At 46.8% G+C, this 16,525-nt stretch overlaps 1 protein-coding gene across 17 annotated transcripts in view; it reads right to left on the bottom strand.

Moving 5' to 3' along the window:
* DLG4 (discs large MAGUK scaffold protein 4) overlaps positions 1–16,525 on the bottom strand; it is a gene marked incomplete at its 5' end in the record, with an annotated part of 129,254 nt that overhangs the window by 17,173 nt on the left and 95,556 nt on the right. For 11 of the 17 annotated variants that reach the window (XM_081167820.1, XM_081167831.1, XM_081167834.1 and 8 more), the window contains 5 exons: positions 816–952; positions 2,760–2,929; positions 4,058–4,208; positions 5,176–5,224; positions 5,384–5,437. In XM_081167820.1, coding sequence (XP_081023946.1) covers positions 816–952; positions 2,760–2,929; positions 4,058–4,208; positions 5,176–5,224; positions 5,384–5,437 — 561 coding nt within the window. Of the gene's footprint in view, positions 1–815; positions 953–2,759; positions 2,930–4,057; positions 4,209–5,173; positions 5,225–5,383; positions 5,438–6,232; positions 6,318–16,525 lie in introns of those variants that run through there. The other 6 variants (XM_081167829.1, XM_081167832.1, XM_081167836.1 and 3 more) reach the window with 3 other exon arrangements.

Below are 16,525 nucleotides of genomic sequence, written 5' to 3'. Positions count from 1 at the left end.
ATTGTGCAGAGATTTAGGCCAAGGAAAAATAACACCTTCATGACTCCAATGGGATAAGGCAGAGCAGCCCTCTTTACTTAGGTTGCTAAAAATAAATAAAAATAGACACCACAAGAAGATAATTAAGTATTTCTGTGAGATGCAGAACTGGGGCAGCCAAACATTCACAGGGCCAAAGAAACTCAAGACACAGGACAGCTGGGAATGAGCCACAAAACGGCTATCCAGCTTACCGAGGTTTTGGTCTTCAATGAATTCTGTGGGTTTCCAGCGCTAACAAATCAAATTACCCAGATTTGTGCAGAGAGGTAGTTCGTTTTGCATTGTGTACCATTTTCAACAGTCTAATATTTCAGGCGCATTTTGACAAGCCCCAAGGCTGCACCCCACTTAAATACTTAAAACCAATGACCATCTCTGTTGTGTTTTTCACTTTTGGGGGGTTGGAGACCCCCCCTCCCTCCCCTACGTTTCTGTTTACCCTCAGAAAAAAAACCCAGGGAACCACTCAGTCCATTTAAATTATTTTTGCCATTTATTCCATTTAAATCCCACCTTCCTCCAAGTAGCTCATGGTAGTACATGGTTCTCCCCTCTTTCCATTTTATCCGTACGACAACCCTGTGCGGTAGATTAGGCTGAGAGGAGACTGTGACTGGCCCAAGGTCACCCAGCAAGCTTTATGGCTGAGAGGGGATTTGAACCCTGGTCTCCCAGATTTCCCTCCCCTTCTCCCCTTTCCTGAAGTCTGGGTCTGGACCAGACCAAGAGGTCCAACTGCTCTCTGGCATCAGGCCTTCTCCACCTATCCTTACCGCCAGGATCTTGTCCCCAATCTGCAGGCGCCCATCCTTGTGGGCTGCACCCCCCTCTATGATTTTGGTGACGTAGATGCTATTGTCGCCGGGGATGTGCTGGTTGCCAACGCCACCTGCAATGCTGAAGCCGAGACCTGTGGGGAAGGAAGGAAGGAAGGTGGGAAGAGAAAGAAGAAGAAGAAGAAAATCAACAGGTAAGGAAGAAAGTGGAGAGGCGGAGACTTTTGAAGAGGGTGAGGTTTACTCCCCCATGGGAGGAGCCTTTTTAGAAAGATGATAATTCTCCATAGTGCAAGGGGACAGAGTCATTGAGACAAGGTGGAATTCTCCATAGTAGGTTGTTTCCAGTTTTCCTAGAGCAGTCTCCTCCAGGTGAATGGGAGTTGTAGTACAAAATATCTGGAGGGGATCAGGCTGCATGGAATGGGGGAAGCTAGATCAGTATATGTCCATTCACGTGCGGCAATTCATCCCCAAGAGGGGGATGAAGTGGGAGAATTTATTCCCCCGCCAGGCTTGAGTTCCTTGCCGATATGCAAACAATGTCCATGCATTTTGCAACTGCATACATCCAATTTTGGATGCAATTCCATTTTGAAGTTGGAGGCTTTGAATACTTGAAAAGCAGAGCTTGCAGTTCGGCTGAGCATGGATTTTATTTGCATTATGCTCCTGTGGTTTACTAAGCTCTTTTTGCCTTTTGCACAGTCAGGAAAAATAAGGAGTGCTTGTTTTTAAACAAACTTTTAAATGTCCACGGAGAAAATGGGAAGTGAAACTGGAATTAAGTTATTTAGGGTTGTATCTAATGCTAGCCCTACTCAGAGCAGACCCACGGAAATCAATGAGCATGACTACACTAGTTTCATTAATCTCAATGGGTCTACTATAAGTAGGACTTGACCTGGATACAACTGAACATTGGTCTCTGTTTCCACAGGAAATAGCTGTGTGTGTGTGCGTGTGTGTGTGTGTGTGTGTGTGTGTGTCTGGCCCCACCTACTACTGCTTTCAACCAGGATAAAGTGCTGCTTAGTCCACAAAGGTGGTATAGATATTTGATAAATAAATAAATGAACTAACCTGGACCCTGTAATCACCTTCTGAGGCCGCTCTTAGTGTGTTTCCTCCACGAAAGGTCTGGAGGGCGGCAACACAAGAACGGGGCCTTTTCTGTAGTGGCTCCCCGTTTGTGGGATGGTCTCCCCAGGGAGGCTTGCCTGGCACCTTCATTACATATCTTTAGTAACCAGGCAAAAATGTTCCTCTTCTCCCAGACCTTTGGCTAATTAAACAATCTAGAATCATAGAATCCTAGAGTTGGAAGAGACTACAAGGGCCATCAAGTCCAACCCCCTGCCAAGCAGGAAACACCATCAGAGCACTCCTGACATCTGGTTGTCAAGCCTCTGCTTAAAGACCTCCAAAGTAGGAGACTCCACCACACTCCTTGGCAGCAAATTCCACTGTCAAACAGCTCTTACTGTCAGGAAGTTCTTCCTAATGTTTAGGTGGAATCTTCTTTCTTGTAGTTTGGATCCATTACTCCGTGTCCGCTTCTCTGGAGCAGCAGAAAACAACCTTTCTCCCTTTTTAATCTATGGCCTTTTTAATCTATGGCCTTTAAAACTGCAGCGGGTGGCTTATTGTTTTTGTTTGTTACTAAGTTGTGCATTTTTTGTGTTTTTATATTGTAAACTGCCCTGTGATCCTCAGATGAAAGGCGGTATAGAAATTTAAATTACTAAAGAAAATGATGATGATGATAGGTTGCCCATCCTTGATTCAGGATTCTGGTTCTTCCCCTGAAATAAGGAGGATGCTTCTAAGGGGAAAAGCCTCTACAAAACAGCTTTCCGCAGTCCCTTCTCATGCACCTGAAGGGCTGGGCGTTCTTTAAGGAGTTGTCAGGGGGGGGGGGACAGAGCTAGGCTCCCTCACCTTTGGGGCCTTTGATCAGCTTGATCTCCATGACCTTCTCGGCCAGCGGCTTCCTGCGCATGACATACAGACGCACAATGGAGCCGGCCTCCTTCAGGGCCTCAACAGCCGTGCTGTGCGTTACCTCCCGCACGTCCACATCATTGACGAAGAGGATGCTGTCGTTCACCCTGTGTCACAGCCGGATCAGAAAGACACGTTTAGCACCAGGATACTGGGAGCTACTGAAACATGTGGGGGCATGGCCCCAGGGCAAAAGGTTCTGGATAAAAGTCTTATGAGATCTCATTGATAACCAGACAAACGATTCACCCACCCCCTCCCTTGAAACTGGCTCGTTGAGCCTCATCCCCTTTTCTTTTTTGAAAAGTGAGATGGCAAGGATTGAACCTCAGAACCTTCTACACGGCAAAGAAACTGTTCCAACAGAAGCCCCTGCAGGCACGTAAGGGGCTGAAGACACCTTTGTATTGACTGGGCCAATGAAGGAACATAGGATGCTACCTTGTACTGAGTCAAATCAACATTCCCCACGCAGACAGGCAACAGTGGCTCTCCAAAATTTCAGGCAGAGGTCTCTCCCAGCCCTACCAGGAGATGCCACTGGTGACTGAACCTGGGACCTTCTGCATGCAAAGCAGGTGCTCGATCCCTGAGCTGTGTCCCTTTCTTCAAAACACAGGAATACAGAAAGCTGCCTTATATTGAACCAGACAAATGGTCCATCTAATTCAGTATCGTTCACACTGACAGAGTGGCTCGCCAGGATTTCAGGCTGGGTTCTCTCCCAGCTCCCCTTGGAGATGCCATTTATGCTGTGAACCACCCTGAAATCTACAGATAAAGGGTGGTATACAAATTTAATTACATATTTATAATACCAGGGGATTGAAACTGGGACCTTTTGCAGATGTTCTATGACCTCTGAGCCCTTTCCCAAAACTCCCATATGACCAGCTTATGGAGCATTCATCCTGATTTGCTTTTGCAGGGAGTTTATAGACAATGTGGGCTATTTAATGAGCATTCATTTTCATTGGCATCAGAGCAAGCGTTATCCCACAATTTCCAACGCATCCCTCCTTCACTTTCCTTATCGCAATAAGTCCGCTCTTTGGGGGAAAGCAAGTCTGTTGCACAAGAGGACTAGCCCACTTTCACTGTGCAGCCTGAAATTGCTGAAATGATTCCCTCGTGGGACTAACGGCCATCTGGAAGTGCCTTAGAAAAAGACTCACTGTCTCCAGCCCAGTCAGCATCCTCCCTGCAAAAAAAGCTTCCCCCAAAGCCATTGGTACCTTAGCCTGCCATCTTGTGCTGCTGCCCCACCAGGGATGATCTTAGTGATGAAGATGCTTGGGTCATCCCCAACATGGGGGTTGTCAGTACCACCGGCGATGCTGAATCCCAAACCGGAGTTACCCTGGAGGAAAAAGTCATGCCCCACCCAAAGGAAGAGGCCAGAATTTAATTAGAGCATGAACAAAGGCTTGGGACCCCCCTTTTTAAAAAATGCATACTCTTCCCACTCTGGAAGAACTTCCAAAGAACCTGTTTATTGTTCATTCATCCTGATTAAGGCTGCAATCACATAGGTTATTCAATTTCCCTGATGTTTCTCTAGGTGTTAATTCCTGCATTATATTTGAGGTTCCACATAACGTAAGAGTCATTTCTAGAAAACCGACAGAATATAATTCCACATTTAATGCTCATTTCCATGTTATCTGGTTCCAGGGGAAAAAAACACAGTTTGCAGCCCACTTAACCCAGAAAGTGGCGGGAGTAAAGTAGTGAAATTTGGGGTGGCATATGGTAGGTACACTGGCATATGGTTCTTTCCTGCTGTTTTCATGGGGTAATCATGGAGAGGAGGGAAGCAGACATGTGCGGAAAGAGTGGGGGAGCAGCGATGTTGCCTAATGACATTCCTTGGTGTGAATGAAATTTAACGCGGCATGTCGGTACATTGGTCAAAAAGCCACAGTCCATAACACAACAGGTACTGCAGCATAAAATGGAACATTAGAAAACGGGACAGAAGCACTAGCATTGTAATCAGGAAAACTAACACAATATTCCCCACATTTGAATGCACCTTAGATGATGCTGGTTATTTAACGAGCATTCATTCCAATTTCTTTGAGGGGAGGTTAGATGACGCTGCATAAAAGCAAGCATCACCCACACTTTCCGGTTCTTTTCCCCGTCACTTTCATTAATTGCAAAAAAAAGTCTGATCTTTCATGGGGGGGGGGGGAGCAGGTTTGTTGCACAAGACCTCCCAATCAACTGTAACTGTGGATTTGTCATTAAGTGATCAAGTCCTTCCTGGAAAAAGTGACCGTCTAGGTTCCCTGGGCTAAGTAAAAAAATCCCACCCACCCAGAATCAACGATGTCTATAAGAATTACCCGCTCTAGAGTTATTTCTTCGTATTCCATTTCTCCTTCCGTTCCATTTACCTGAAAGAGAGGGGACAGAGAGGAATTGTGTTAATGCAGCAATGCAAAAAAAGAAGAAGAAGCGAACAAAATAGGGAGAGAGGTGCTTTGGAATATGTTAAAAGTGTGAAAGGTTGTGGGGAGGGGGAAAGAAAAGGAAGAATTCATCCAGTAACTCACATAAGCTGGTGCTTCTAAGGTATCTGTGTTGACAATTACCGGTGGGGAGTTGGCCTAGGAAGAGAAACAGACAGAAAAGAATGATATGGACAACTGTCCCCAAAGCAATATGGTCCCTAATTGTGGTTGTGGGGCTGTTTCACACAGGTAGGAGAGGCCGTAGGTAGCAAATTGGGGGTGGAGGCCGAAGCTCCCCAAACCCTGAAACTGCCTTTTGCTTGGCTTGCAGACAGGAGAAGCCCTTGGTGAGACTTTGAAACCACACCCCAAAGATGGCTGTTATCTCCGAAGGTTTTAAGCTGAAAGATGAACCTTCTTCCCCTGCCCCTAAATTTGCGCTCTTTCTTCCACACCACTGTGGTTTGGCAAAACTCCTGGGTCATTTCAGTGCGGCTTAGGGAAGGAGAATGGGTTTTGCTGGCAGACATAAAGAACTTGCATGACTGTTCTCAGCTAGAATAGCTTGCTGTGAATTTTTAAAAATCCCTTTAAACTCCTTCCACCCTGCTAACATACGAAAACCCCAAATAAGCCAAGCAGCACGCGAACATTTTCTGTATGGATGTCCAAATCCACTTTGAATTACAGACTGAAAAATTGAGTTCCACCAACACCACACACACAAACACACTTTTCACCCTCCCTGTCTCATGTCCATATATTTTAATGCATAGATAACAGCAGAAAATGTATGGGCTGCAATTGTGCATTTAAGGACAGCTAGCTGGATGAGCTGGGGTGAAACCGAGGTCACCAGATATCTGGTGAAAAGAGATCCAAAATCCACAAACCACCATTTCAAATTGTGACATTAGGGGGCAGTGTGCTTCTAGGAGGAGTCTGGCTTACCTCCTGGCTCTGAAAAGGGTATTTTTGACCCCCCAAACCAGGAGTGTTAAAACGCCCAAGAAGCACCCAACCTCTCTCTCCCACCCCCATCCTCTTTCATTCTCTTTTCCTCTCTCCCCACCACCCAAAGAATGATTCCTCCACCTCCACTGTCCGCTGCTGACTACGGTAACCACGGCAATGCCATGGAAACAGCATCTGCCTCAGGGGGAGAAGGTTACTGTGGCAACGCGGGTTTCGCCATAGTTCAGGATGTTCTGGGGTGGGACTAGCACCCACCCCAATCAACCCCACACCCCATTCCTAGTGGTGGGAACGTGGGGTGGGTGTTTATTCATAGGGGATATTTGAAGTAATGTGTTTCCTTGCGCTTTACGCATCAGAACAACTCCACTTGAGGCTGCATAGCACAACCCCTTGCATTAAAAAAATCAAGAAATATATTTAAGATTGGCAGGGGTGGAGAAACCAATTCTGGGGGTGAGCATGGGGTTTATTGTTATTATGATCTACATTTACAGAGAGGAAATAGCTAAGGCTTTTAATAATAGCATCCAATTTTTATATATAGATTGCATCGCCAGCTCTAGGCCAGGGGTTGTAGATGGGCTGTCCTCCAATTTGACTGCCAGGGGTGTGTTTGTGTGTGGAGGGAGAAAATCCCAGGGCAAAGGTTTCATTGCACAGCTGATCAGGGGCATGCCTGAGATTCAAGAAAGGTGCAACTAGAGTCTTCACGACAATTTTGTTTCTGAAATTTGTGGAGATCAGGGTGGGTGTGGTAGTGTCTGCACTGAGGACCAGCAGTCACCAAAAGGCACCCAGCATCTGATCCTAGGGACACTATACATTGCCACCATGACTGACAGCCACTGCTAGCAAGAATTCCCTGTGAAACCCTTAGCAAGGCCTTACGAAGCTGCAGTATGCACAAGGCAAAGACGTGACTAAGATTGATTGATTTACTCATCGTGAGAGCTAGAAACTTATTTGAATGTAAAAACCACACCCACAGAACTCTGAGACCCTGAACATGTAAAAGAAGCTGTTTGTGTATCTGGGTATTGCATCTGGACATATCTAAATTTTTTAACATGGTTGGTGTTGGTTTGCTTTTTAGGGTGCCCTAAATGCTGATCCCCCTCAAAACAAATGGGGCCAGGACTGCAATACCGCAAGGACCACCTCTCCTTGTGATGATCACCTGAGGCCCTTCTTTGGGTGCCTCCCCCACAAGAGGAATCACAAGGGTGGAAGCAAAGGAAGTGGCCTTTTATGCAGTGGCCCCCTGTTTGTGGAATGCTCTCCCCAAGAAGGCTCGCCTGGTGCCTTCATCACATATCTTTAGGCACCAAGCGAAAACATTTCTCTCCAACCAGATAAATGTTTGGCTGATTAACATTCTATGGCCTTCCAAATGTGCCTGTGGGAGGGGGGGTATTGGTTTGTTTTGCTTTTGTTTCATTATGTATTTTGCATTTTATATTGTGAACCACCCTCTGGTCTTCAGATGAAGGGTGGTAAACTAATAATAATAATAATAATAATAATAATAATAATAATAATAATAATAATAATATGCCCTGTGACTAGTTGCAAATGGGAGAAAGGATCAAGGCTGTTCCACTGCAGCAATTGTTTATTTTTATTCCATTCCTCCTTATGTGTCCCAGCTGCTCCAAAAAGCCTGAAATATTCAACTCAGTGTGGGTGGTAGGGGCAAGATGAGCAGTTGAGGGGAAGAGGGTGGGCAAAGTCCTGGGGGCTAGGGATGGCAAAGCCACTCACCTGTCCTAGGTTGAAGCCCTCCTCTTCTAAGGCCTGGCTCCCTAAACTGAAGCTTCTCAATCTAAAAAGATGACAGGCTCTCTCCTCTCTCCATCCGTCAAACAACGCTTGCCCTTTTGCAGGCTCAGGTCCTCTCCCCCCCCCCCAACCGCTGACTGCCAGTTCTCTTCCTCCACGCTTGACTGCAATCGGGTTTCCCTGGCACATTTTAATCTCGGGCTCTTCAAATTTTCATGACCCCCAATGCTCAGCCAGCAAGGCATCCTGGGAAACGGGCACGCTTAACTCAGAGGCGCATGCTCGCACGTGTACACACACACCACACACACACACACCACTCACACAGACATTGCTCTCTCACCCTAAGCCCCCACTTTCTCACAAATTTCCTGGGGAGACCCTCCATTCATCCACCAGGAAAGCAATGAGGGCATCTGCAGGAATTTTTCTGGTGGGTGAGAGGGACATATATACCACTTATATATAACTAGCGTCAGAGAACAGGTCTATAGTTTCTTGTATACGTACTGATCAAGGGGGTAGCCAAAGCCTGAGCCCCAGAAGGATACACAAAGTTGGTTTACACCTTAGTCCTTTCCACCAGCAGCTGAGGAAAAACAACAACCCTACGTTTTTTTCCTCTGGATCCCTTCACTCCCTCCAGCCCTTAATTAATTGCATTGCTGCTACAAATCAACAATTAATCACACTGCTGGTACAATCAACTTCACAGCATGCCCTCCCTGGGGGGGAAAAAAACTTTAAAACCCCAGTCTGCCAGGATGCGGATGCCAGACTACACTGCAAGGTTATTGTACATTACTCCAAGTCTGTCCTTGTTGTTGTTGTCCCCACCCAGCAAAATGGGTGCAACATACCGGCTGACTGTGTCAGACTCACATACCATTCAGCCCTGCCCTCTGCAATAATGGTGTAATAACGATGGATAGTTTTTACATGCTTTCAAACCTGGGGGTGGGGTTGCCATATGGGTGGGGGGTGTTATGAAGTAAGACCTGGAGCCAACTCCTGTCCTTGTGGCTATCTTTCTATCTGCTGTTTTTGTGAAGACTGCAGCTGCATTAATTCTTGGATTTCTGAATAATGGTTTTAAATGAAACAGAAATCTCCTCTCCGCCAGAGGGAAGAAGGTAGGGGGAAAGCTTGGGAAACGAACCATGAAGTTGATGGGGTGCATCACTTCTAACCTTCTTTTTGACTAATGGGCTAGCTCTGGCTTTCCCAAATGTCAGTCACTGCTATGACTTGCATTGCTGGTTAAGCACTATAAGGTGGGGGTGGGCCAGTTTCTCACAAGGCAATTGGGCAGAATGGCACTTTCACATTTTGCAAAGACCTAGAGGTTGAAAGGGCCAGGGGGAAAGACATTTAGCAGGGCAGGGGAATAATTAGGAACTATGAACCTCAGAAATAATGGTCCTGGGCATGTACAGAGCGCAGTTCCCTTACCAGTGAGGAATCTCTTCACTGAATAAGAGGATTCCACAGCACAACAGCATTCTGTGGCAAGGCTTCTTTTTATTGCTTATTGCTAAAATATTCACTTGATTTACTTCCTTGTTATGATTCCTAATAATGGTGACTGGTGATTTCTAAATACTGATTATTTCTTTACTTTATGTCATTTACATTCCTGCAAATTTGGGTTGGGGTCACTGGCAATTTTATAAGATTATCAACAAACGCAGATGTTTGAGGAACCCTGACCTAAACCAAGAGACTCCTGGCTGCTGGTTCAGTTGCATCCTGAACTGCTTACACTCCACTCCTTGTCCAGGGAATCCAGGATCCAGGCCCCATCACCCTTTCCCCATTTGACTGCTTTTTGCAGAACAGAAGCTTCTGTCAAAGAAGAGAAAATATAGATTTTTTAAAAAATTTAAAAGGAAGAGGCAATTCTTTTTAAAATGATTTGCTCCAAGTGGAGAGTGAAGCTTAGTGAGTTGATGAGGAAAGAATAGGTGGTCGCTGAGACAGTGGCGTAGCGTGGGTTGTCAGCACCCGGGGCAAGGCAAGTAATTTGCGCCCCCTAACCCGTGGATTTGCACCCCCTAACCCCCAGATGTTGCACCTGGTGCGTCCGGCCCCCCCTGCACCCCCCACGCTACGCCACTGCGCTGAGAGCAGACCCCCTGGGTTTTCTCCCCACCTTGAGGAGGGGTGGAACCAGGTGGGGGAATTTGAAGCCAGTTTAAATAATTAGGGTGTTGCAGGCTAGATGTAAGTAATTCCGGGGCCCTGGGCTCCTGGGACCCTCTGGGAAGGAAAGTGGCTGTGTCTAGCAGGTGAGGGCAGAGAGGATGCCAGGACGTCTGGGTCCCCTTGGGGCCTGTGGCATTACACGAGGAGTGGGAGGAAAGAGGGGGGAACTTCCTGTACTGTGGGCTCTGCCAGGTTGGCAGCTGCATGTGGGTGGCTGGGTAGAGGGAACTGTGTGGGAGAAGGCTTGTGGAAGAGCTGGAAATGTTCACACACGTGTGTGTGTGTGTGTGTGTGTGTGTGTGTGTGGCGTTGGATGATCTTTGCATGTGTTTGTCTCAGAGCATTAATGGCGTACATGTGCATGAATCTGCGAGTGTTAGGAGAGGGGGAGAGAGAGAGAGGCTATGGCGTGGGGTTGAGCACAGTGATGCATGTTTGCAACGAGAGTCTGTGCTGGAGAGGGCATCATGTGTGCATTTAGCTGCAGCTTGCTCGATTTGCATACAAGGGAGAGAGAAGAGAGGGGGGGCTGTATTCAGCAGTGCAGTTTGGTAATTTTAGACTTAATGGTACATAGGAAACTGCCTTGTGTGGAGTCAGACCATTGGAGTCCATCTAGCCTACATTGAGTGCCAAAGTCTCTCCAGAATTTCACACAAGAGCTTCTCTAACCCATACCCAAAGATGATGATGATAATAATAAAAATACTTTTATTATTTGTACCCCACCCTTCTTACTGGGCTGCCCCAGCCACTCTGGGCAGCTTCCAACATATATAAAAACATAATGGAACATTAAACATTTTTTTAAAACTTCCTGAATAAGCCATCAAGATTGAACTTGCGCCCTCTGCCACTGAGCTAAGGAGCTTCCCTTCCAGAAGCGTGCTTTGGCTTGCTTTAATGACTACAGAACATGACTAGTGAAGCTTGAGACAGACCACCTGGTCAATCAAGCTCAGCACTGACTGGCAGCAACTCTCCCGGATTTCAGATGGGGAACATTCCCAGCCTTACCTGGGATGCTAGCAATCAAACCTTGGATCCACTGCATGCGAAAGTGAGGCGCCACCTCCTTTAGATGATGATATGTAGTAACGTCAACATGCGATATGAAAACCCTCACTGCTCATTCTGCCCCATGGGGCCCTGGACTTCTGACCCCAAAGCCCCACCTTAATAGCACCACCATGTGCATTTACGTGACAAGACGTCTGCATTTTCACTATGTTTAATTTCCTCCAAGAAGCTCAAGGTGGCAAACACGGTCCTCATGTTATCCTCACAACTATCCTGCGAGGTAGGCTGAACTGAGAGGCAGTGACTGGCCCAAGGTCACCTAGTGAGCTTCATGAGGCTGAATGGGGGATTTGAACCCTGGTCTCCTAGGTCCTGGTCTGATAACGGACTAACTGCTACACCACACTGGCCCACATTGAAATGTATGTCACACAGCAAGTAAGTCTGATCACCTATGTCATGAAATGGGGATTGTCTACAAAACGCAGCGAGCTCCGCAATTAAGCTGCACAGATGGAGAATCTGGCACAGGGAACAGAGCTCTTTATCTCTGAAATCACAGGTTTCTTTTCTTTTTTAAAAAACCAAGTTCCTAGCCCCTAAGAATAGGTTTCTTTGTTACATCTGAAAATTTGGGGGCTGAGGAAGATTGCGGGGGGGGGGGGCTGAGAACACTTCAGCACCTTGGATACCACTTTGCTCCTTCCCATGATCTGCAGTAACAGAATAAATTATGCACAAACATGCAAACACAGACTTAATCGGCATACATTATACAGGACATTTAGCTGTGAATGGCGCAGAATAACGCAGAGACGGAAGATATGCAATCTTAGATACCAGGGTACTGCTGATGTTGAACTGTCTACAGTGTGTGTGTATGTGGGTTCAGGAAAGTAGACATCTAAACAGACACAGACAATCCACACGCAAAACCAGGAGACATGTAAGCCACAAACAGGAAGCCCACAGATGTTTGGCTCATACAAGGAGCATGCAAACAGCACAGATCCTCAAGCAAAGCACGGCCCCCAGGGCACTGAACATGAAATACACATCGCCTGTAAATTACTGCAACCAGGCAACAACACAGCACACACTTACTCCAAAGAAGAGTTGCGTTGCTGCACAAGAGGCCACGTCTCCCTGCTCCACACCAGCACACAATCAGTGACGCACACTGCACCAGCACAGCACACTGGGCCACAAGGTGGACTACAAACGCATGGCCCTGAGAACGAGAGGCATTGTGTGGCTCCCCAACCGACAGCTGCAAAGAGGCTGAGCGCACAAGAGGCTAAGAACGCCCACACACACAGTCCCAACGAGCACCGGCCATGCCACAAGAAGCCGCGGGCACACAGCTGAACAAACATGGTGCCGACATCAGAAGAAGATGGCGTCAACACAAGGACACCTAGGTCTCCAAAGCTCTGTGTACAGGAATCTTGTGCATCCCTAAGTCACACACACCTGCGAAGCCTATGCTGCAAATCTGATATGAACCTTCACTGCCGCCCAGCTTTTTGGGGGACTATGAATCCCTTCAGCCCTGGCCAGCACGGTTTGAAGATTTTTTTTCATGAATCTCAGGGTGAGGAGAGAGATGAGCTATGCTAGATATTATGTGTAAGTGGAGGCTGTGCTGGATGTCACATGTAGGCCAAGACTAGGAAGTACAAAGCATACTAGTATTGCTCTTTGGATGTTGCTAGATTACAACTCCCATCACCCCTGATTATCCCTGCTGTAGAGTGACAAAAGAAGGGCTAAATAGCATTTAAAGCAACCTGCTGGCTGAAGCTGATGGGAGTTGTGGTTCAAAGCAACAGGAGAATGCTGTCTCAAGCAAAAAATAAAAAATAAAATCAGTTTGGTCTAGATCCTCCAGAAGGGATAAACCTGTATCTAATTAATACCACTTTCAACTTGCAAATGGGGAGTTTCACAACTGAATATTCCTCTGAACAGAAAGTTCCTGCTGTGTAAAGGTAACTAGCTTCTTAGGGGAAGGCTATGCTGGAATACTTTTCCCTGACATGCTAAGCTTCTGCATGCAGGGATTTGCTGGTAGGTGTTTGGTTTTTTTTACACATAGGTGTTCAGCTACATGAGGCCGCACACAGTTTAACCATCTCCCTGAGAACTGGAAGCTTAGATGCAGCACTCTCTGCAGCTCACAGATGCGCATGCATGCGCACACACAGATATAACTGGAGGATGCACCAGCACAAGATAACCAGCCTGGAACACTTCTCCCTGACACACTAAGTTTCTACATGCAAGGATTTGCTGTTATTTGTTTACACAGCGAAGTTTTCTACTGTGTTTGAGATGCCACTGGTGACACACAGGTTAGCCACACACACACAAAGATATACCAGGAGGGTGCACCAGCACAGCACACAGACGGTACACGCATATATTATAGTTCAATTACACCAACAGCTTAAAAGTACCAGAAGAGAAAAGAGATTTAATGCCTCTTAATGCAGACCACAGGAGCTAATCACGATGAAGTCAGTATTGAGGTCAGCGGTGGGTGAAGGAAACCCCTTTATGTAAAAAAAAAAAAAAAAACTGCCCAAGGAACTGATAAAAAGCCATATAGATACCCCTGGCAGTTACATTCAGCTGACCAGAACCATTAACCATTCTACGGTCAGTACCCACAGCCATAATCCTCACATTCAATTTATCTTTTTTTAAAAATGAAAGTAGGTAAAAGCCAGCCAGAAATCCCTTCTCACCTCACCTGTACATTCCCGAAGATGGACGGGGAGCTCTGCAGCTTCACAGGAGAAAAAGCATTCTGAACATGCTCAGAAGTATCCTACTGTGCAATCACATTTTCTAGGGCTTTCATTTTAAAACCAGGGCAGGCAGGAAGAGAGCAAACAGGGGGAATCAGGGCTGCAGGTCTGCCATGCGGAAGGAAAGCTGACCATGTGGAGATCAGGGGCAGGGCGGCCGACACCCTTCCCCCATGTGGCTGTGCTTTTTGGGCCACGGGGAGGCCCAGATTTGAAGGAGTTACATCACTCTGGCAGCATCCAAGGTCGGAGAAGAAAACTCAAGAGGGACCTTTCGTTCCCAGCCTCCTCTCCCCCTCTCCCCGGCTGCACCGCCCTCTAGAAACACCGCCCCCTGGATCTCCTGGGGGTGTATTTTTAAAAAGTCTTTCTGCCCGCAACCCACTTTTTCCTTCTTCGGAGAGAAGAACAGCGGGGAGGGGTGGGGAGGCAGTAAATCCGCTTCGCTCCAAACGGAGCCTTGGCATGAATTATTTACAGCTGCTAATGAGGGCTGCCTTGTTCTGTTCTGAAGACATGACAAGTTTCATTTCATTTCATTAACTTTTTTTTTTAATGGTAGCCTCCCCCCCCCCTGGTTACCCCTCCACCCACCCGTCTATGCCAGCAGCAGCAGCAGCTGCATCAAAAGCTTTGTATAAAACGGCTACCTCCACCCCAGAGGAGACCTGCGTGGCAGCTGCAGATTCTCTTACGAGGATCCAACGTAAAGTGGATTGGGAAAGGTTTTTTTTCTCATTTTCTCCCGGCACTAGAACTTGTGGACATCCAGCGAGGCTGAACGCTGGAAGATTTGGGACGGATAAAAGGAAGTCTTCCTTCGTGCAACGCATGGTAAAAACTGTGGAACTCACTCGTGCAGGAGGCAGTGGTGGCCCCCAACCTGGATGCCTTTAAAAGAGGATTGGACACAAAAGCTCTGCTCTGCTGTCACAGTTGGAGGAAGCCACACTTTTGAATACCAGTTGCTGGAAACCACAGGAGGGTTCAAATCCTGCTTCCAGGTTTCCCATCTGGTTGGCCAGTGTGAGAACAAGATGCTGGACTAGATGGCCACTGGCCTGATCCAGCTTCTGGCAAACCAGAGCAGCGCACGGAAACACCGTTTACCTTCCCGCCAGAGCGGTACCTATTTATCTACTTGCACTTTGACGTGCTTTCAAACTGCTAGGTTGGCAGGAGCTGGGACTGAGCAATGGGAGCTCACCCCGTCGCGGGGATTTGAACCGCCGACCTTCTGATCAGCAAGTCCTAGGCTCTGTGGTTTAACCCACAGCGCCACCCGCGTCCCAGTAAGGCTTATCTTACTGAACAAATAAATCCAAAGCCTTCTGCTCTCACCCCTGAAAGAGGTTGCATATCAGAATTCCAAATAAGCCATCACTCCAGCACTGACGGTCACTAAAATTCTAGTTCTCATTAAAGGCAGCTGGTCAACTTCAGTCTCAGCACCTGGTTCTCATGATGATAAGTCCTTGCATGATGGTTCCTTTGTGTCCGTCCCCCCCCCAAAAAAAAACAACCAGAAAAATAGGCAGGAATTCTCCCCCTCCCTGCCCAACGTAATTTTTCTGCGAAGGGACTTTGAGGAGACAGAGGTATAGCCCCCACACAAGTTGACTGTCTCCAAGCAAACTATCATTCATTCATTTGGTCACTTATGCTGCCGTTACTTATCCCACCTTTCCTCCAAGGCGCTTAGGATGGAATACAGCTCTGCTCCATTTTTATCCTCAAAAACAACTCTGTAAGGTAGGCTAGTAGGGTAAAAGAGAGAGAGAGCACACCTGGCCCAAGGTCACTTTATGGCTGAGTGAGGAATGGAACCTAAATCTCTCTAGTTCTAACTCAATACTCTCCAGTGTTCCATGACACGGACACCCTTAAGATGTTCACAGACTACAGCCCCACCAGCCCCAGCCTCAGGGTGGCCAAGGATGATGGGAGTTGAGACCCTTAGAGTGTGTGTGTGTGTGTGTGTGTGTGTGTCAGAAACACACACAAAATCTTCAGTCACAACTTCCTGCACTAGGCCCTAATGGCAGCTTTCCTGTTCACAAATTTAACTGATGCAATCTCAGGAAAGGTATAAAGGAGGACTAACTCTGATTCATCTCTGAATGGAAGCCCTTCTGAGTCCTGAAGGGTCTCTGGCAGAGGGGGGGGGGGACTTTTCCCCATCACCTCCTACTTGATGCTTTTATTATTCAAACAACAACAGCAACCCTGGAGATGCAGGAGATGTTTTTTAAAAAGCCTTTCTTTTTTAAGAAAATGGATAAACCGTTTGATCTAAAAAGCTCTCCAAACTACGTGCAGATAAAATTATAGGTAAAAATATAGCTGAAACCCACAAACCAGTTAAAAATATATAAAGAATTACCACTGTTAAAACAAACAAACAAAATCAATTTATATCTATAAAAATATAAGTAACAGAATCATGTGT

This window comes from Podarcis bocagei, assembly GCF_964188305.1.
Source record: "Podarcis bocagei genome assembly, chromosome: 13".
Lineage (NCBI taxonomy): Eukaryota > Metazoa > Chordata > Lepidosauria > Squamata > Lacertidae > Podarcis > Podarcis bocagei.
The sequence above is the reverse complement of the archived record's forward strand: the minus strand, read 5'-3'. Positions and strand labels throughout refer to the sequence as shown.